The sequence below is a fragment of the Myotis lucifugus genome, unplaced genomic scaffold (genome assembly GCF_000147115.1).
Source record: "Myotis lucifugus unplaced genomic scaffold, Myoluc2.0 scaffold_57, whole genome shotgun sequence".
In the NCBI taxonomy this organism is placed as follows: Eukaryota; Metazoa; Chordata; class Mammalia; order Chiroptera; family Vespertilionidae; genus Myotis; species Myotis lucifugus.
Genome location: NW_005871105.1, coordinates 1,926,955 through 1,949,966, shown reverse-complemented (window position 1 = coordinate 1,949,966; position 23,012 = coordinate 1,926,955). Strand labels below are relative to the sequence as shown.

The following is a 23,012-nucleotide window of genomic DNA, read 5'->3' as shown; positions in this document are numbered from 1 at the left end:
CTGAATCAAAATGTTAAGATAATCCACTATTATTACTAGGATGGCACCAGTTCTACAAGGCTTGTCATAAAACTGTGCTTTGGGGCACTTTTACCATTCCTCAAGGTTTCACACTGATAAGCTGGTAAGAATCCAATTTTTAATCTTCACTACACAATTAGATGATGGAGAAACATTAAGTTTCTGGTTGACTTGTAATGGTAGTTATTTCATGTGTGTCCATATTTATTTAAGCAAAATCACCTAAGAGCAAAATCTGATTAACTAAATGGTGAGTGACACAGTGAGCCATGACCCCTAGTTAAATAGAGCTTTAAAAAAATTATTATTCAGTTTCTCAGGATTAGTGAAATCTATGAAACCTATATACAAAAGACATGAGAGTTAAACATCAGCAGACTCCCTTACCCTCCACTATGGCTGTTGTATAATGAGGAAGCTAGAATGTTTGGCTACAGCCTCAACACCAGAATATTATTTGATGAAGGGACATAATAAACAACTATAGAGAAAAAGGACTCCTTCAGAGGAAGGAGTTTTCTGAGCATCAGCGTTGAAAACATCTTTTCCAACTAAAACCAGGGCATCCATGAACTACCAGGGCATCCATGAACTACCAGGGCATCCATGAACTACCAGGGCATCCATGAACTTCCTCCTGCTGGAGTAAGGGAGGAGACCCACAGATGCTGCCAAGCAGAGATTGGAGAAGACTTGGGAGCTCCTCTGCAAAACCTTAGCAAAAGTATGCACATAAAAAAAAAGACGAGTCTACAGCTTCCTGCTATAGCATGTACTGATTAACAGAAACTCAAAAAGTCTGTGAGGGAAAACTCTTTGAAGTTTATAAATTCTGAGCAATTCTGAGCATAAACTAAGAATGCCCTGAATGCAAACATCAGACTGATAAAAGCTGTATGTCCGACTGTGTGTGTGTGTGTGTGTGTGTGTGTGTGTGGTGTGTGTGTGCGGTGTGTGTGTGTGTGTACTTTTCAGATCATTGACTGCAGTTATTCCTCTGGGCTTCCAAACTGAGATACGAGTGGGAGAGTAGTCTTTCATCTAAGAACAATCGGGCCCTCACAGGGTGCAATTTAAAGGCCTCACAGGGTGCAATTTAAAGGCTTCACACCAGATGCGTGTGACCAGCGGAACAGCCAAGAGCAGGGCTATGACCAGGCAGGAAATGCTCAGTTCTGACACTTGGCAAAACTGAGCAGGGGTGATTTGAGTTGTTGGGGAGGAGGGGGCAGTGAGGGAAGAGAGGCCCTACGGTACCAACACACACTGTCTACTGCAACACCCCAGGGGGCGCTGCTTCCATATGCCACCATTGTGATTGGCACCTTGGTGTTGAGCAATGTCTAGGTTTGGAGGGGGGCGGATTTGCAAGTTCTAGTTCTGGCATTTTCTGGGTGCGTCAATCTGCAGTCACTTCACTCCCGTGAGCCTGAGCTCCCTCAGCTGTCAAAGACTAGATTCTTTCTCAAAATCCTTACAGCTTCGGGATTCTGATTATTAATATCCAGGTAATGTCAGTGAGTATAAATTATTACACATCAAGCATCATTAATCCTTCTTAGAGAAAACTGTACATTAAAAAGTTGAAGCCTCATACAATATCAAGAAAAATCATGAGTTCCCTTACTCCTGTACTCCTGTGCTTTACGGATTTGGGATACCTGTCCATGTGCCAGGGAGTACCAGAAACCACAATATAAATAGGGCTCTTCTCCAACGAGTGTCAAGTTTATAATGATTTGGGGAGAAGAAAATAGGGACATAAAGCAAGTAATGCATAGAAGTTTAAATTAAAACACGACGCTCTAGAAGAAGTCTGGTGGGCATCTTTGCTCATTCACTCAACCTCTACTGTTTACTTTCTCTGCCATTGGGGGTTTTTTGATGGAAAACTTTATAAAATAATGCAACAGATAAATCTTGCCAACTTAAACAGAAACTAATTTGTATGGGCTTTCAGATTTATTTGCAAATGGACTGATAGAAAAGAAAAATTGTACAGTCACACCTCTGTCCCAGACAGGCAACTCTCAAAAGCATACATTTAATTAAAAAAAAAATGAAAGGCAATGTGGGGACTGTGGTCAACTTAGGCAAAACCTAGTACATCCCAAAGTGCAATTCTTTTCAGGAAGGCCTTTGTAAGGACATCTAGGCTAATTAAGGTGCCAATTTACATTTTTCCTTTCTGGCTTTCCTTTGGTCTTGGTCAGACTGTCAAGACCTACTGCCCTTTAGCAAAGGGCAAACATGTGACTCCAGAGAGACCATTTAGCTTCTTCCTCTGAGGATGTGAATGCTGAGAAGAGGGAAGCTAACACAGCAGCAGGAGCACTTCATTCTGCAGAAAGCACCCTGAAGAAGCTGAGGGCCTCTTCCTTAGTCTTCTGCCTGGGGCCTGGAGCAGTTCTGATCCCTATCTATCCCAGGTTCTTCAGATTTCCCATGGGTTCTGTGACCTATTCCCTAGCTTTCCAAGAAATTCTTTCTTCCTTAAGTCAGTCAAGTCAGTTGTTTTTAATCCTCACATGAGGATATGTTTGTTTGTGTGTTTGTTTGTTTTTTAGAGCGAGGAAGGGGAAGAGGAAGAGAGATCAGTTGCCTCCCATATGCAACCCAACCAGAGATTGAACCCACAACCTAGGTATGTACCCTGACCAGGAATGGAGCCCACAACCTTTTGGTGTATGGGATGAAGCTTCAAGCAACTGAGCCATCTGGCCAGGTCAGTCAGTCAGTTTTTTGTTTTATTTTGTTGGATTTTTAAATTTCTTTTTTTAATTTCAGAGAGAGGGAGAGGAGAGGGATAGAAACATCAATGATGAGAATCATTGATTGGCCGCCACCCACATGCCCCCTACTGGGAACTGAGTCTGCAACCCGGGCAGGTGCCCTGACCAGGAATTGAACAGTGACTTCTGGTTCATGGGTTGACACTCAACCACTGAGCTACACCGACCGGGCTCACAGTCCGTTTTTATTGCTTGCAACCAAAAGCCTGTAGTGTAGGTCTGTATACCTATATGCCTGTACCAGCTTCATATAAAAATATCACCACTTTTAATTTGATAAAATGGACTACTGTACTTGCAGGAAGTTAGCCAGATGGCAATTTTATTTGGCATTGTTATTTGTCTAGGTTTCAGTATAAAACACAAAGCAATTACTTTTCACATAGAAGGAATCTTACATCTTCTTATCATTGCTCCTTTCTACGTTCCTCCCCCACCTCATCTCTTATCTTAACCCTCATTTCATTCTTCAAAAAAGAAAAACTGACAAAAAGAATCTGGTATAGCTAACTGTATAGTATATTTCTGCTTACAAGACTGAACATGAAAAGCTGTTTCTGGAGCACAGAGAATGCTTGGGGCAGGGAAACTACTCTATATGATTCTATATAGATACATGTCATTATGCACTTGTCAAAACCCACAGAGTATACAACACCACGCGTGAACCCTACTGTACAGTGTGGACTTGAGGTGATGATCATGTGTCAGTGCGGGTTCATCGACTAAGAAATGTGCCCCTCTGGTGGGGGAGGCAGGGCATGTATGGGAGATCTCTCTACCTTCCTCTCAATTTCACTGTGAACCTAAAACTGCCCTAAAAATAAAGTCTATTTAAAAAAAAAAAAGAAACAAAAACTTTTTCTAAACTGTAACCTAAGTTCACACTTAATCGATTTCGTAATCATAATAATCATCATCCATGTTGATTCTGAAGCTGGGGTGCTCTTCCGGTTTTGACTTCTTTTTGGTCTCTTTGCTCTTCTCGGTCAGACGTAGGTGTGGCTCGCACTGCCTCATGATCTTCTTGGAAGACATCCAGCTCTCCCCTTGTCTTTCGGCTGGTGCTGCACACTGTCCTCCCCGCACGTCGGTCCCCTTGGCCTTCAGGACCTCCCTCGCTCTCAGGAGACTGCAGGTGCAATTCCACGGGTTTCCATCCAGGTACAGGTGCCTGAGGCGAGGCAGCCCCTCCAGGGCTTTGAGGTCCAAGGCAGAGATCTTGTTGTTCCTGAGGTTTAGAACCTGAAGCTGCTTTAGGTCCTTCAGCTCCCTCTCCGCGATATCCTGGATGGCATTGCCTTTTAGGTCCAGCCTGGCCAAGGTCCCCGGGAGCCTGCGAAAGCATGGGAACAGGATGCGAGAGAAGGTCATGACCCTTATCCCTCAACTGCAAAGAAACTCAGATTGAGCAACCCCTGCCTTGTCTATAGTTCCATCCCTTCTGAAGCTAGAAAACAAACTTTATTTTTAAAAAGTAGTTTTAAGTGTAAACTGCAGTCTTATCTATAGGTCTTCAAGCCTTCCTCATAAGTCTTATTTTCTAAACCTCTAGTTTTTTCTAGTTCCCCGTCATAAAACTCTTTAATATTTTTTCTTATCAAATGGGCTCACAACACTCAGGGCTTTGATAAGAAAATAAATAAATAAATTGATAAGAAAAATACTAAGTTCCCAATATTTTAGTTGAAAGGGGCCATGAATCAATCATTTATAGAAGTAGTCCTGCCAGCATGACTCAGTGGTTGAGTGTTGACCCATGAGCCAGGAGGTCATGGTTCGATTCCGGTCAGGGCACAGGCCCAGGCTGTGGGCTCGATCCCCAGTGTGGGGCATGCAGGAGGCAGCCGATCAATGATTCTCTCTCATCATTGATGTTTCTATATCTCTCTCCCTTCCTCTCTGAAATCAATAAAAATATATTAAAAAATAATTTATAGAAATAAAACAATATTCCTCCCTTTACAGGATTGCTGTGAGAAACACCAGATGTACATGAATTGATTGATGATCTTAGTCAGCAGTTATTAATGTTAGGTATCATTTTCTGCCTCAATTAGTATGTTGAGGCAAATGTGGTAGATATTTTAATATATGTATACCCAAAACCATGTACCATTACATTTGATGAAATGTAAAATGGAAGATGTCAGACAAAAGAAGGGATTTGTGAAAACAGTTTGTGATATAAGTAGGTTGCATGTGTTTACAGCGCATTTATAGAAATCTAAATTTTAAAGTGTTACTTTGTATATGAACAAGGAGCATGCAAATAAAAAAGAAAGGGTGTATTGCTTAAAGTTCATAAATAAAAGTTTTTAAATTTAAGTAGAAGAGATAGATATTATTGTGTTTCTAATTCTTTATGGGAGGAATCCTACAGAGAAAATGTCTGAGTCATTCCCACTTTTTAATTCAAAGAAAAGGAGGGAGTGTTGGTGGGGTGGTGATGGGAATTTAAAAATCACTCTCTGCAAGAACTTTGCTCTCATTGCTGGCTACATTCTTTGACCGAGCAGACAGTTATGTTGCTTAATTTAAACCTCATAGGAAAAGCCCATTCCCATCTCATGTTACTCGCCCCATTGTCCTTGCCCATTGGTTCTCAACCTTCGCTACGCATTAAATTCATTTGGAAACTGTTTGAAAATACTGAAGTCTGGGCCCTAACACTGGGTGTCTGATCGAATTGGTTTGAAGTGAGGTCTGGACATCAATATATATTTTTAAATATGAATAGATTTCAATTAGAAAAGTCACTTTTTGATGCATTGTTTGGGTACAAATAGCATACTATATAATAAAAAATCCCTTTTTTAACAAGAAAAAATTAACATTTGTACATATCAAAGATAATTTTTCTTTTTGCCATTAGTAAGAAAAAAATATTATAACTAACAATGAAAATAAGTAAATGGAATGTCATAGGATTCTATAGAGGCCAGAGCTGGTATATTAGTAGAAATTTGATAATGATAATAAGCAAGGCAAGAAAGATTTTTTCTATAAAGTGCTAAAGGGAAAAAGAATCCACTGGTAGGCCCATATAATATACATCATGATATCTTTTTATAAAAAAAATAATAGTGCTGCATTCTTCTACTTTTTTATTTATCTACTTTAAAATGCTGGATAAAACTTAAATAAATGGGATCAATAATATGAACTTGTACATTAGTTATAGATTATGCCTGGTTTGGGGGAACAGGTACAGTGGGTTGGGTATAGAGGGAGGGATATTTGGAAAGAAAAATTGTCAAAGTATGAGGGTATCTGTGTGTGTGTGTGTGTGTGTGCGCGCGTGTGTGTGTGTGTGTGAGAGAGAGAGAGAGAGAGAGAGAGAGAGAGAGAGAGAGAAAGAAAAGAGACAACCAAAACCAGAAGGTAAGACCAACACAAATGGACTCACATTCTCAGACAGACAAACAGGCAAGATAAATTAGTGCAGTATTCAGTGTGAGGGCTGGAGATTCCAAACCCTTGTTTAAAACTTCCACCCCTAAAGGTTTGGATAGGCTTGATCCGATCATTTATGTTTGCTCTAACCGGTGTTCTTGCTTTTACATTGTGCTAATTGCCCTAATCTCTAGAGAACTTTTATAATGGAGACCACGAATGGTAAGGCTCACTTACCTGAGAGGTATAGACAACAGCAGGTTCTGCTCCAGGGCCAGGTTGGAGAGCTGGGAACACCGCTGCAGGGCCCCAGCTTCAAATAAGCTGACAATGTTGTTGTCCAGAAACAAATGTTTCAAGTCCCGGAGGTCCTGGAAGTCTTGCGCTGTAACTCTCTGAATCAGATTATTGCTAATATCAAGCTTTTGTAGCCTTGCTGGTAGTCTGAGGGGCAACGCTTGGAGCTGGTTTTGGGACAACTCCAGAGTGGTTAAATTGGCAAGGAGCTGCGCCCCCTCAATGGAAGAGAGTGAGTTTTCTGACAGGTAAAGATGGGATAGGTTTTCCAAGTGTTTCATATCTCGAAACCTCACCACTTTGAGCTGGTTTCTCTCTATCTTTAAAGAGAGCAAGGATTTGGGCAAAGTCACAGGAATTTTAGTCAGAAAGTTACCGCTGAAACTGAGGAACTGCAAAGACTGAAGAGAAGTGAAGAGGTTAGCTGGTATAATACGTAGTTTATTATTCTCCATACTCATATGTTTCAGATGGGGAAGTGCCAGTGGTCCAGCTACAGACTCGATAGTATTGCCATCCAACATCAAGCTTTGCAAACTGGCAAGGGAGGAGAGCATGCTGGGAGAGACGGCAGAGATCAGGTTGTTTTTAAGTTCAAGGGTTTTTAACTTCGTCAGTCCTTCAAAATCAGATCCGTGTAGGACATATATTGAATTGTCATTTAGTTTTAACACTTCAAGGTTGGCTGGGAGAGCGCGGGGGACTCGTCTGAGCTTATTTTTCCAGAGTTCCAAGGTCTTCAAGGTACTCAGAGTTTTGAAAGTATCATTTTCTACTGATTCTGTTCCACTGGCCAGAAGAATAAAATCTTCCAGAGCCAACATTCGGGTGAAGTTAGATAGCTAAAAAAAAAAAAAAAAAAAAAAAAAAAAAAGGCAGAAGCAGGGAGGGGGGACACAAACAGCAAACTAAGATTATTGTGGTGGAAAAAACACACCATATGTGCTATCACTCAATACTAATGATGGTCGAAAGCTAGGATCCTGATTTTTTATTTGTGATTGCTAACACTGGAAGATAGCAAAAATATTTTATGCACTTTGACACACTGTAGTTAGATGTGAAATATTGGCCAATTTTTGCTGTATGTTCTCTGACCCAGCAAGTTTACTTCTAGGCAGGAAGTTCTTATAAATTGCACAATGATTTATGGGATACGATGTTCTTTGTTGCATCATCTTATAATAGCTAAAAATAAAACAATCTGAAAATCTTTCACCAAACAGCTGCTGATTCTAGGGTGTGAAATTGCAAGAGATTTTCACTATCTACATTTTGTATTGTTTGAATTTTTTAAATTATAAATTACCTTTAAAGCATTAAAAGTAAAAAATTTAAAAGCCCCAAATACTGCTATCACCAGGATGGACCTATCAGAGAAATGTTTTCAACTATATTATACTAGAGGCCCGGTGCATGGATTCATGCACCTGTGGAGTCCTCAGCCTGACCTGCGGATATCCCCCGAGGGATCCCGGATTGCGAGAGGGCGCAGGCCAGGCTGAGGGACCCCACTGGTGCACGATTGGGGCCAGGGAGGGACTGCGGGAGGGCTCCAGGGTGTGTCTGGCCCTTCTCGCCCAGTCCAGATGGGCCAAACCCCAGCAGCAAGTTAACCTACCAGTGGGAGCATCTGCCCCCTGATGATCAGTGCACATCAAGCTAACCTACCGGTGGGACCATCTGCCCCCGATGATCAGTGCACATCATTTGGAAACTAGCCTCCTGCTCTATATCTCCCAAGTTGCACTTCACCAATAAACAAGATCCATGAAGAAACAAACAGGATACATGTATCTCCATCTCTATAGAGTAAGAAGTACATTCATGCATATATCCCCGACCTCTCCTAGATTTGAGGAAGTACCAAAATCTGATAAACTTGGTCCATGATTTGCAAATTCAAATACTCCTATCTCTCTACAAATTCCACCAACTTCCTAGTTTGACATCCACCTTTTTTTTGTGGGATGATGGGTTCCTCGGTATTTAGTTCTCTGAGTAAGATCATGTTTAGGTAGAAAGAGGAATCGTTTTAGGTTTTCTTCAGCCTGATAAATTTTGCAGCATGTTCAACCTGCTTGAGAATTCAATTAAGGTGGAACTTTCAATGCAAATTTTATATGTCTTACTACCTACAGTTTCTAAATATTTGATTTCATTATGCAGTTGAGTCCTTTTATAATACCAATGCACTATTACCATCTTTAAATTGGGTTAATTTTGCATCCCATGTTTATTATAAGCACCTAAATTCTGGGAGGACATGTGATGTGAATTATGGTAAAGTATATATTCAAACATCTCTTAATATGATACTCTTATTAGAAGAATCTCATGTTAAAATTTCCATAAACAGTTTTTAATCTTATCAGTTTTGGCAGCTGCCTTTAGTTACATATTGCTGCTAATATTTGATATTTTCTTACTGATTAATCAGTTGCATTGATTAGTCCTAATCCCAATAGTAATAGCAATTTTTTTTAATCCTCACCCAAGGATATTTTCCCATTGGTTTTTACAGAGAGTGGAAGAGAGAGGGAAAGACAGAGAGAAATATGAATGTGAGAGAAACACAACAATTGGTTGCCTTCTGCATGAGCCTGGACCAGGGCCCGGGCCAGGGAGGAGCCTGAAACTGACCAGAATCGAACCTGGGACCCTTCAGTCTGCAGGCCGACACTCTATCCACTGAGCTAAACCAGCTAGGGCACAAATTTTTCTTATATTTGGTGAATATCTACAAGTGTGAAGTGCTTTTTTAATGTTAATATTAATTCTCTTAATAACCCTGCAAGCTTACTATCATCAACACTGGCTTTTAAATGAGGAAACTAAGAAGTTATTAAGTGAAAACAAAACAAAACACACAACAACATAAAAGAAAGTTAATAAGTGAAAGAGCTGAGAATTTCATCAAGCTCTATTGGACTGCAAAGATCTTTTTTCCTCAGCTCACCATTTTTTAATACATTTTCTATTGCATTTGGTCGACAACTAATGTTTTCAGAAAAGACTCAAGATCTGGACAGAAACCATAGCGTTTTAGAGAAGCAGAGATCTTAGAGATTAACTAATACAAATCTCTCATTTAAAAGATGAAGTATTTCAGGCCAAAAATAAAAAATTAAATGACCTGCCCAAAACTCAGTGTTTTTAAATCTATTCTCCATTCTGAAGTGTCTTTTTCTAGGCTTTTCTTTTATTAAGAGTCAGAAATGACTCTAGACACAGATCTTCACTTCTTGGACTGTTGATCTCCCAAAAGAACTTGGTGTTACTCATACTTCCCGTTTCTATTTCAGTGGCCACAAGCCCTAAAGGATTGCTGACAATGCAGCAAGTCTCAGTGCTGACATGGATCTGAATGGGGAATATATTTGGGGAGGAGACACAGTGTGGTGTCAGAGCTTCAATTTGTCCATTGTCTTGATTTCTCTTTGTAAGGATATGCACTGGTCTAGCTAGTAAATGTAGTCCGTATTCTGAACTGAATCCAATGGATAGATGTTTTCTTTTATTAAGCGTAGAAAACCTTTCCTTTTTCTTTTTGTCAGAGTCAATGCAGATTACTTCTTATTATTAATTAAAGACCTGTCATTACTTAAGTATGTTTATCTTTAAAAAGCCCATGTAAGCATGACTATTCCCTTTTCTCAGCGGGAAATTCCCTTTTCTCAAGAAGGTGAAATAACCTGCCCAAGTATGTCACTAGCAAGTGGAAGTTGGCCTTTCAAACCAGGTTTATCTTATTCCAACAAATGCATTTTTAATCTTACCCCTATAGCCAGCACTTAGCTCAAGAATAGAGAGTTCTGGTGGCAGAAACAGTGAAGAAGATACCCACTGGTTTTCAACTTTTCAGTTGAGTTGGCAAAAGGAAAAAGATAACTCAGCCATACCTGTTTTTCCATCTCCCTGGCCTAACCAGGGCTGTGCTCAAGAGCTATGGAAAGAGGTACTTTTGCCCTAGAGCTAACCTGGGGTTGCTGGTAGTTTTTTCAATGTTGCTTAGAAAACAAGGCAAGTATGGGTTGGTGTTAACCATTAGGCACAGGAATCTTACCTAAGTATAATATCTGCCATTGTAGGTTTACAGTTTAGTGAGCCCAATACATATATAAGTAAAACTTACAATAAAATATAAAAACATTTTTAAAAAATAAGCAAGGCAAGTAAAATGAAGTAGAGGAGAAGGGCACCTCCTGAAGGCTTCCCCATGAAAGGATTTATTTCTGGTTTCAATTTGGGCCTGGCCCTGTCCAAGCATTAGAGGCCCCACAACCTTCTTGTGTTTTTTTCTAGGTCTAATGTACACACAAAACTAACATGCCCTCACAGTGACCGCCTCAGACATGTGTGAACCAAGCCAGCAAGAAATTCTAAAACAATGGGGATTTTTTTTCTGATCCTCAAAGCTACACTTGTTATCTGTAAACAATTTTAAAATTCTGGAAAGTGTAGTGAGATTATAAAAATTTTCCATAATTCCTCCACTCAGTGATAAATCCTGTTTAGATATTTCTTACCCAGGAGGAATTTTAAGTAACTTTTTCCACAAAAGATGTAAAGGCAATTATTTTAATTGCCCGCCATCATAAAGACATCCCTATTTGTCCTCCAAATGTGAAAGCTCAACATATAAAACTCTTAGAAGAAAATAGATTTTAATCACCTTGGGTATGGTAAAAGCTATTCTAGATATGACACCAAAAGCAAATGTGAACAAGAAAAAATTGATAAATGGGACTTAATAAAAATTGGAAACTTCTGTGCTTCAAAGGACACCCATCAAGAAAATGAAAAGACAATCCACAGAATATGATAACATTTTCACAAATAATATATCTGATGGAAAGTTTGTATTTACCATATAAAAAAACTCTTACGACTAAATAATAAAAAGGCAAATAATTCAATTAAAAATGAGCAAAGGGGGGGTGGGGGGGTTGGGAGGGGGGTAAGGACACATATGCAATACCTTAATCAGTAAAGAAAAAAACAACAAGGAAATATGAACAGGAAATTTTCAAAAAATGAGCAAAGGATTCATATAGGTACTTCTCAAAAGAAGATTTACAATGGCCAATAAGCACCTGAAAAGATGCTCAACATCATCAATCTTATGAAGGTCAAACCATAAAGAGATACCACCTGACACTCACTAGGATGGCTATGATCTAAAAAAACAAAACAAAACAAAAGGTAAGAAATGTTAGCAAGAGAAATTGAAACTGTTTTACATTGCTGTGGAAATGTAAAATGATTTACCATATGACCCAGAAATTCCATTCCTAGATATATACGCAGAAGAAATAAAAACATTTGTCCACACAAAAACATGTACATGAATGTTCATAGCAGCATTATACATAATAGCCCAAAAGAGGAAACAAACAATGAATGGATAAACAAAATGTTTATATAATGAAACATTATTCAGCCTTTAAAAGGAAGGAAATTCTGACATATAGTACAACATGGATAAACCTTGGGGACATTAAGTAGAGGTATAGTAGGCAGCTGCATAAGTTTGAACATGGAGAAAAGTTATGATAGAAACTCAATTTGGGGAGCCATGATCACACAAAGTGAAGTCACCTAAGGATATTGTGCATAGTAAGAAAAGGGATGGCTGAAGATTGAGACTCCCTGGAAAAGCCAAAAATTAAAAAGCACTAGAGGCAACAAAACCTATAAAAATGACAGAAAAGAAATATCAGGGAAGAATAATGAAGACTTAAAAGTGTGGAGTCATGGTAGACAAGAATGTGAGAATTCCAAGAAAAAAGAATGAGCCAATGTCTGAGAGAGGACAGTGTTAGCTGTATGAGAAGGGGTGGAAACCAGACAGTGGTGAATTAAAGAATAAACAGAAGATGACAAATTGGATCCAGTAAGTACAGACTACCCTTTCACAGACTTTTGCAAATACAGATAGTCGCAGAGGAGACATAAAATTAAAATATTTTTATTTTTATTGTAATGGAAGGATCATATTTATAGGCTAGGATGGAGCTAGTAAAGAAAGAGCAATGGAGGATACGGGAGTGGGGAGAATGATGGAGCAAGCTGTGGGGAAAGGTGAGAAAGATGGAATCAAGGGCAGGAGAGGGAGGCTGCTTTGAAGAGAAGGAGGGACATCTCTCTGCAGGAAAGAATGTGCAGAATTGGATGGAGACACGTTAGTATACAGTGAGTAAGAATGGAGGGAGATCAAGGCAAATGGCCTTTGTTTTGTCATGATTTGTCAATAAAATAGGAAGCCAGTCATTTGGTGAGAATAAGGAGGGCAGGGCTTGAGAAGGAAATCCAAAACCGTACTGAAGTTTTGGAAAATGCTGAGGGGATATAGGTAGGACCTGACAAAGAATTGAAAGGATAGATGGGTGACATTGAAGAACCAGATGAAGTTGGAAACCTTAAATTTGTAGTGGTTCTATAAATGTGTGGTGTTTCCTAACTACACACACACACACACACACACACACACACACACACACTCACAGATATGTGTAAAGATGTTGTGTGATCTTCTCCAGCAGCACCCAGATGTTCAGGTACAGGAGAAACAAAGGAAAATTATCACCCTAATTTTAAATTGAGGTTTTGCTGGATAAGTCATTGTGGGATACAAAAAGGGAAGGGGTAGAAAAAGAAAATAGGAAACAAACGGATTATCTGGGAGAACTGGGTAGATCTAGCGCTAGAAGTCTCCATGAGGTGGAAAGATAAGTGCAGAGTGTGACTGAAAGGAAAGGTGATGAGGAGCAGAGAGACAGTGTGTATGGGAACTCAAGTTTATTGAGTGGAGAAGTTACATGGGTAAAGAGGATTATGATCTAACTAAGACAGTAGAGTGTTATGGTCAAGTGGAAATGGAGATAGATACTTTTTTATGAGTTCTAGGAAGTGTGAGACTAGGCTATTGGACACTGGAGGCACCCAAGAAATTCAGAGTTTAGGATGGAGAACAAGACTAGAGCCAGGAGGGTAAGGACCAGGGCACAGTGTAAGGCAGACAGAAGAATAAATAAAGAGTTCTATAGCCGGATGGCAGGCAGCTTCACAGAAGTGGGAATTTTTACAGATAAATGGATAAGTAAAATCCCTCTTTTCTTGAAGGCACAAGCTGTGTCTCAAACACAATTGAATTATATAAACAAATAATAGAAATATTTTAACTAGTGATATATATACACTAGTGATAAATATATAATATGTATATATTTATGTATACATGCTTATAAATGTGTGATATATATGCTTATATTTATATATGTACATATGTATATATAATTTCTATTGCAATGAGTCTGAAGATCCATTTCAGGGTATTTTTTTCTTTGAATATAGGCGTCCTGTTCTATAATTCAAACCAAAAAATCTGAATAGACATTGTATTCACCAAATACAGGTGAAATATGGTTATTTAAAGCCTAACTATTTTTACAAGAATAAAGAGAAATATTATTGTTCAGAGCTTTTTATTTCCTTGACAAAACATTTCTGTGTTTCATCAACCTTTCTGCTGGGAACTGTCCTTCCAAGAGACAGTTAAGTGGGCTTAAGTCAGGGAAGTGTCAATATTGCTCTTCAATGAGCCTAAACCAATGACAAATGGATTGATTCAATAATTTAATTTGACGAGAGGTATAATTTCATCTTATTGGCTGCAAAGCAGCAGTGCAGGGTCATTACCAGGCTTAGCTGACCCTCTAGCTCTCAGCATCTCAGGTTCTCAGAACAAATATTTAAGCAACCTGCCCCTTAACTAGGTGTCTTGCTTGAATGCTTAGACCTGACCAGGTCAGACGTGCTCTTGGGCATCAGGCACTACTGGGTTAGGAAGAGAAAAGGCAATTGTGCTTACTAAGGCTCAGGATAAACACCATGCAGCATATTTTAAACCCTGTGTTTATGTGCACCTACATTAAAACTTCTTACCCAAATGAAAGGAGGGGGGCTTCTATTTGAAGAGAAAGTACGTTCATCTGCTGACTCTGCACCTGAATCACAGAGAGGCATTTCCTCATCTTAGGATTTGGGTGGATGTGGTAGAAGCAGTGATCAGTAAAGGATCATAGGAGAGCCATAGAATTTTCCATCTAGAAGAGGTCTAGGATCACCCATCTAATCTAGCATGCTCACTTCATAAAGGCAAAAAGGTGAGGTCCAGAGGTTTCTTATAACTGCTTGCCTACGATGATTGTTTCTCTTGGTGGTGAGCCAAGTAGGGAGAGAACCCTAGTCTCTTGATTCCCTTCAAACATTAAAGGCCAAAACCAGAAGTTCCTTTATGTTGTAAAAGTCAGACAAATCTATAGCACTCTTTTCAGTGCCTTCTGAATAGATAAGCATGAAAGTAACAGTCATAATTAAAAGCAATAGAATCAGAATTGCAGCAACGTGACAAAACACAAACCCATATTTCTTCTGTAGAGGTTTTCACAAAATGCTAATGCTTAGTTGGATGTGAGGTCTGTATGAATAATTCTCATATGCTGGGTTCATCTTTATAGCCTTATAATGATCTTAGTATTATCTGCCTTCTATGGCATAAACAAAACTATGTTCCCCCCAAAAGCATTTATTCTTATTCCTGAGAACATAAAGTGGCCATATGCTCTCAAACTTTTTGTTAAGAAAGAGCCATTTCTTTACTTTTACTTTGCAACAACATAATTAGAAAAATGTTTGAATAAAAACTGAAATAAAATATGATTAATTATAGGTTCTGGTGTTTTTTATTTTGTTTTGTTTTGTTTATTGCTGTGGTGGTTTTCCTGCTTCCTTAAAAAGAAATACCCAGAGGCACAGTCCCATCTCAGTAGTACAGAGCAAGCTGGTAACTAGTGCAAATACCCAAACCTGCTATGTCCTGATTATTATGAGTTTTAAGTTTTAACCTTTAAGTTTTAACTTTTAAGTTCTGATTATTTCAGTTAAGTGAACAATTCCACACTCGCCCCTCACTGTGCCATGCAAAATAAACTCAGCCACCTGAGTGCAGAGTGGGTCGTTACCTGGAGGTGTTGGATTTTGCTGTGGCTGATGTAGAGCTTCTTGGTGGTGGAAGGAAGGCCTGAGGGCACCTCTGTCAGCCTGTAGCATTGCACCGACTGCACAGAGTCACAGCTGCATCTTCCAGGACAGTGGGGATCGGAACCGTCGCTGAGAGAGAGCAGGACAAGGAATGCATAAAGCAGATGCATCTTCCAAAACAGGGCCTCTGGGGTAGCAAGCAAGTGTTTCGGTGATGTCTCACTCTTTATACCATGAAATCTGATAATAGAATCTTATGAATGTGTACTCTGTCAATGTGAGAAGACAGGAAAGAAAAATTCTCAATTTGCCTGGGTTAAAATGTTAGCAACCATTACAAAGAGGAAGGGCTTAAACAATTGATAAGCTGCCTTAATATTTGTAGGTGAGCAAAACCCTATGTTATTTATGGCTTGGAAGGCTAATCTGCAAACACCTCTATTATCTGTAGTTTCCTTGTTTTGTTAAATGTGACACAAGGGAATTAGTGGGTAAGACAAAGAGCTGTTTTATAGGGGCTGTAAAACCTTTGAGTTTTCTGTGACCCTATATTAAACCCATTTTTGCAGGACTGCAAAGGACAGGTGTTTGCTTCTCACATTAACTAGTATGGGAAAATAGGCAGGTTTTCGATTTAATATTGTTGTTTCAGTAACATTTTATTGCTAGGTACCCTGGAGAGATGTTTAGAGCTGCAGATAACGTGTTCAATTCATCCATCACTTGATCCACTTGGAAAACACCTTTGTTAATAAAAAATATTGTTGATGCAAATGAAAAAACATCAACATGGGTCTATTATCTTCATCTAATTTTAATAATAGAAGAAAATGCCTCTCGCTTCTTCAGAGGAACTTGTTGGTTGTGAAACCTGACTGGAGAGGGAAAATTTCACAAGTCCTGGGCACTCCTTTGTTGTGGCTTTTTGTCTTGCCATGCTCATCCCTGCTATGGGATTTGAAAGCATCTGTAATACTATCAACAATAAAACATATACAAAAAATAAAAAAACTATATTAAAAAGAATATATATTCATAACCCATGGACACAGGCAATGGTGGGGGTCAGGGGCTGAGTGGAGGTGGGCAAAGGGGGAGTAAAATGGGGAACATCTGTAATAATGTCAACAGTAAAACTAAAATTAAAAAAAAATAAAAGCACTTTAAGCAAAAGATAATATCAAGAAGCCTGTCCCCCCGAGTGGAAGACCTAAAATTCCCTATGCTGATGGACCACAGCAGCTTGCTCCAAAGCAGTGGTTCTCAACCTTCCTAATGTCGCAACCCTTTAATACAGTTCCTCATGCTGTGGTGACCCCCAATTTCATTGTTACAAATTGAACATAATTAAAGCATAGTGATTAATCACAAAAACAATATGTAATTATATATGTGTTTTCTGATGGTCTTAGGCGACCCCTGTGAAAGGGTCGTTTGACCCCCAAAGGGGTCGCGACCCACAGGTTGAGAACCGCTGCTCTAAAGACATTCCTTCTAATTGAAAAGCTTCTCTGACCTCCTCTTCAACCCTTCCTCTCTTTGTTACAGTTTCATTTTGAAGCTAAACGTTACTTTGATCTAATAATCAGTTTATTCTGTTTCCAGAGTAAGGATCTCTGTGTGTTTTTCCCAACAGACTTCTCTCCTCCCCCCCCCCCCCCCCCCACCCCATATTGGCTTTCCTGTTTTCTTTCACTATCAGAGATAAGGAGTGATAAGATTTCTTTTCTGTCAATATTCTGCTTTTCAACAAACTTTATGACTTATTTCTCTTGCCTAATAATAGAATTATCTTTTTAATTTTTAGATTTTTCAAAGAGCAAAGTAATGCTCAATTAAAAGAAATTTGGAAAAAAGACAAGGAAGTGGGGGAAAAATCCAAATCAAACATCTTCCCAGTCTCTTTTCTCTGCTCAGGTTTTGAAACAGCAAAGAGAAATACTTATTGAACACTTTTATTCCTGTGTTGCTAAAAAAGTAAATTCATATTTAGTTATTTGAAACAAAATGCCTGCAAAATCCTAACCTCTCATCTGCCATCAACAACAACTAATAATTTTGTTATGCAGTGTAGCAATGAGTTCCATTTTCAAACCTCTGATGGTGGCCACAGGATTCTCTCTTCTTTGATTAAGCCTTGAAATTACACTGTATACAACATATATTTTTCCTTCTTTTACGTGGTATTTATATAGCTTTCCTGTAATTTTGCCATTATCTGTAATATACCACTATTTTACACTATGAATAGTTTTATCAGGTTGTAAACAGATGAGACTTTATATTCTGCAATTTTCACTATCATATTTTTCCATATTATTTCATAACCTCCATAAATATAACTTTAAATGTTTAACAGTCCATCAAGAGTATTGTCTAAATTTGATTAACTGCTTTTTAAGTGTTTGATTTTTAGGTTATTTCCTGATTTTACCATTATAAGTATAAATAACTTTGATCATAAAAAGTTTGAGAATGTCTTGAAAAAGAAAAGACCATCTGTTCCCCCCGCCTGTTTATTTAGGATTCAGCTGAGAAGTCAACTTTTTCTTGTCAGGTAGCAGGCAAAGTCTTGTTGATACTATAAACTGCAGGGAAAGTATAATACAAAAGTAGAACCTGAATGTTTAAAGGACACACATGCTTCGTTGTACCTGCTCTGGAGTTTGTTGTGCTAGGAAGCAGCCACAAAAACTGCCACCACTGCTCAGCTTCTAGTTTACTTTCTGCTGACTTTTGGAGTTTTCACATGTTTACTAAAGGGTCATGAGTATAAAGTTCCTTACCTTTAGCTTGGGTTTTTAGCTCTTGAACTTATGGATCCCTAAGGCTGAGTGTTAGGCATACTGTTCTTTTCTCTAAAAAAGACTTAACAAGACCTTATCAGATCATTATTACCTGGCTTCTTTGGATCAGGAGAAACTGAGTAAAGGACCCTGGGTGCCTTTCTCAGGTAGGGAAGCTCAGTGACTCACCCAGAAACTCTGCTCAAAATACAGCCCAGAATCTAGGTTTAGTCTTTCAGCACAAGAGAGACTGCAATCTCAAAAAATATGCTCTGCATTTGAATTTGGGTTGAATTAGACTTATGTCTTTGTTCATATTCTCAAGCCAGGATTCTCCCTGATTTGCTTTCTTCTCTTTATTCCTATAACCCAGTAGTTTTCAGCCAGAGGCAATTTGGCAATGTCTGGAGGCATTTTTTATGACAATAAATGGTTGGGGGTGGTTGGGGAGATAGTGCTACTGGCATCTAGGGGGTAACACCCAGGGATGCTACTCAATACCCTACAACGCATAGGGCAGCCCCACAACAAAGAATTATGCAGTCCAATGTCAACAGCACCATTATTAAAAAAAACCCTGCAAAAAACACAAATGTGTGCCTCCATGCAATGGATATTGGCCTTTCTGTGTTATTAAAAGCAAAGGGCAAGTTTCTATTATAAGGAAGAAAATGAATTCCAGAGAAGAAACTAACTCGCATTCTCCCTGACTTGTGTATGGAAGCATTGACTTGTGATCCTTATTATAAAACTGATCAATCAAGAGATAAACAGAAGACTGTAAGTGATGAAAACCTCTTTCTGAGATAAATGTTAAAGAATAAACTAATTGTGAATATGATTTTTTAAATTTGTTTGCTCCTAGAGAATGTTGCAAAAGAGCATAAGTTGAAAGTAAAACAAAAAATAAAATTTTCTACTACTTACCCTCTTTATACCTCAATTTTTTAGTCTATACAATGAAGTTAAAAGATGGGGAAAATACTTCCCATTTTACAGAAAGGAAGAGATGAAATGCACTAAGGCATGTCAAATCTACGGGCAAAAAAAGGGTCTCAATAAATGATAGTGGTATCAGCTTGGGTTATTAGTTACAATCAACTGGGGACCAAACAAATTCTATTTCCATGTCACAGCTTTTTGCGTAATCATCCATTATACTTCTGACTTGTTCATTTAGAAGACTATGAAATTTCTAATGAGATAATTTGAAGTATTCTTTACTTTTTTATATAAATGCAAAGATAAATGTTAAACATGGTCAGAATGCAATTGTTTGGGGCCCCTTATAGAACTAATTTAGAATATAAATGACGGAGGCTGATGTGGGGAGTCTATGTTTGATCTGTAAAGTCTGACAATCTGAGAAACAAGCAGTGACTTGACAGTGGATAAAAGAAGAAGAATCAATATTAGTAAACTCTGATACCATTGTTGATACAGGGTGACTTTAGATAATGTTGAACCAACCTGGAGCTGTGGGAAAGGGTACATGAAGAATGTAGATCTGGTAACAGTGGAAAAGTGGTTATGGTCAGTCTTTGAGGGTTATGGTCAGACTTCTCAAAAATATAGTAACAGAGATTAAATTTTTTTGTTATGTTTTTAGGTTTGGGTACACCATGTAAAAGGTACTACCTCATATATTTTAACTATAAAATAGGTAAAATAATTCTCAAATCCTAAATTATAATGGATTTATTAGTCAAGTCAACCAGACAGTTGTTAAATGAACTTTTCTTTTTAGGTTGGGGAAAAATATTTCTTGGCTTTTAAAGAAATATGTACAAGGGCAGGCAAAAAAAAAAGGAGACATATGTAATACTCTTTGTAATACTTTAAGCAATAAAACAATTTAAAAAAAGAAATATGTATATTTTGGATATTTAACATGTACTTTATAGATATTCCTAAACCCAGAACCAATATAAATATATGTTTATCTGTGCTCTCCAGCTGGTATCAAAGTATGTCTTGAAAAGTGACTACTTTTAGAAGTTCCTTAGTAGAATGTTGTACTATCCTAATTATTCAACTGATCAATATTTTCAGCATTCCTACTATATTCCAGGTCCTGTGTTAGGACCTGGGATTCAAAGATAAATGAGATACAGTTATTGCTGCTAAGGATCTCACAGTCTAAGGGGCTCCAAGGAAATATATGATAAATGCTACAGCAGGTGTTTGCAGGAAACTGAATGGGGATGGAGTCCATAGCTTCGTGTGAGGAGAAAAAAAGGAATGCTTCCTGGAAAAGGTGTCTGAGCTAATCCTAAATCACTGCATCAAAATTCTAAAATTTTAGGACCAAGAGAGCAAACACTTGTTCTGTAAATGTATATAAAAGAGATGGTCAGGCCCTAGCTGGTTTGGCTCAGTGGACTGAAAGGCCCCAGGTTCAATTCTGGTCAAGGGTACATGCCTGGATTGCTGGCTCAATCCCCAGTGTGGGGTGTGCAGACGGCAGCCGATCAATGATTCTCTCTCATCATTGATGTTTCTGTCTCTTTCTCCCTCTCCACTTCTCTCTGAAATCAATAAAAATATTTTAAAAAAATAAATGATCAGGATAATAAATCACTTTGGAATGCCTAAATTTACTTTGTTAGTATGTCTATCAAAAAATTTCAAATTGCTACTAAATGAATAAATATAACATAAATAAGATATATGAATATGATATAGTCCAGAACTTTTCCCACAAAGCTCAAATAAAATGGTAGTGAGTTTTCCTTGGCTTTCTCTATTCATCATAAGAATTGTTTACTGCAACCAACAGCACTTAATTATCTTTCCTTTTCCTGGTAGGGATATTGGAGAGTAAATGATACATGTGAAGCTTAGTATAGGGCTGCCACAGAGGAGAGTTCAATAAAAGGTAGTCTCCCTCTCCAGTTCAAGGTAGATCTTCTATGTCCCTTTACTATAGTACCTTTGCAATTAATGTTGCTCTAATAAATATTTGAGCTCTAACTTTACAGCTAATTACCAGTACCTACCAAAGAAATCTTTACCATCTCCCCTCTTCCCCATTTTCCTCAGTCCCCACCCTATTTATTCTTCTGGTAAAATTCTATAAGTTCCTAAGAAAAGACTGTCACATTTAAGTAATATTAGAAATGTTTAATCACGTATGCATGATTCATGAAACAGTTATTGGAAGTTTCTCCAAGGCAATTTCAAGTATAAATATCAAGATTTTATTATCTCTTGGAAAATAAATCCCGTAAGTATTGAGATTACACACCATTCCAAATTCCAGAGTAGGTCAAGATAAAGCAATAAATGTAGATAGAGCACACTGCCAACAGATGGCAGCACTTGAACATAAAACCCTGCTTTTCACTTTCATGTTAGATTGTGACTTGCAGAAATGCAAAACCCCAATCAAGGTGGGCAAAAGATAATGTCTACATAGAGGGCACCTAGGAGTATTTGAAATAGCCACACAACACTCAGATGGCAAGCACATATAGATGTGGTAGCTGCTACATTGCATGGTAACGAGAAGGGACAATATGAGATGAGTATTTTGAGACACAGAGGGTGTGACTTGTTAAAGATTATAAACAGAAAGAGGGCTGGGTTCTACAATCCTGAAAATGGGGGTATTCATCAAAAGTCAGAACAATGGAAACATATAAACACTAAAAATGTATTTCAGTCATACCCACAATATAACAGGAAGTTGAATATTTTTCTAAAGAAATGAAATTTATTTTTAAGTGTAGTCCATATAACCAAAGAGAGTGATAAATAATAGAAATGATCATTACAATTACTTTTTGGTAATATTTATTAATGGATTTGCATACGGCATAATGGGAAAATTATGTTTTTGAAAAAGCTTTTTGACTGGTTACCAATTTATTCTATTGTTCACTTATATAAGAAGAAATTTTCCTCATGCTTCCTGGAAGAGGTGTCTAACCACTAAGACTGGAGAAAAAGAAACCTAGATCTAAATCTCATCTCAGTCCATTTTTAGGTGTATGACCTTACCCAGATACTTAAACCCTTTGTAACTCACCTACAAAAAAGTGGTAATAGCTACCTCATAGGACTTTGTGCGGGTCAAAGAAGTAAAGCAAACAGCACATGCTTAACACATAGGATGCACTCCATAATTGAAAGCTATTATTATTGTGATTCTAGGTATCTGTCCCCCCAGTTTTTAATTATTTACCCCAAATTCCTGAAAATGCACTGCGAGGCATATTATGTATAGAGAAAGTGGCTGGGAAATTGGTAGCTGTAGTACTGATGTTCTTGCAAATACTAGAGATGACACTAAAGTTCATTTGGAGGAACTTTGCATGGAGAAAGATGCAAATTTTAGTTTCATATTATCTCTGTGTATTAAACGGTATGAAGGCTCAAGGCAAGGATCTCATGGTTAGTTTTGCTTAAAGTTTGCCGAAGCCAAAGGACTTGCTTGACCAATGCTAACCAGTCTGCCATGCAGGACCCGGAGCGTAGACTAAAGCTATGATCTTCTACTCTCTTTTTTTAAAAAAATATTTCTTTATTGATTTCAGAGAGGAAGGGAGAAGGAGAGAGAGATAGAAACATCAATGATGAGAGAGAACCATTGATCGGCTGCCTCCTGCACACCCCCAACTGGGGATCGAGCCTGCAACCCAAGCATGTGCCCTTGGCCAGAATCGAACCTGGG

General features: G+C 38.2%; 1 protein-coding gene across 3 annotated transcripts in view; it reads right to left on the bottom strand.

The window, feature by feature from the left end:
- Positions 1-3,108: 3,108 nt before the first annotated feature.
- LOC102423378 (nephrocan) overlaps positions 3,109-23,012 on the bottom strand; it is a 21,218-nt gene continuing 1,314 nt past the window's right edge. For 2 of the 3 annotated variants that reach the window (XM_023754175.1, XM_023754176.1), the window contains exons 2-4: positions 15,533-15,680; positions 6,447-7,348; positions 3,109-4,149 (exon numbers count right to left, since the gene is read on the bottom strand). In XM_023754175.1, the coding sequence (XP_023609943.1) occupies positions 3,702-4,149; positions 6,447-7,330 (1,332 nt within the window). In that variant the 5' untranslated portion in view covers positions 7,331-7,348; positions 15,533-15,680 and the 3' untranslated portion in view covers positions 3,109-3,701. Of the gene's footprint in view, positions 4,150-6,446; positions 7,349-15,532; positions 15,771-23,012 lie in introns of those variants that run through there. The other variant, XM_006089201.3, reaches the window with a different exon arrangement.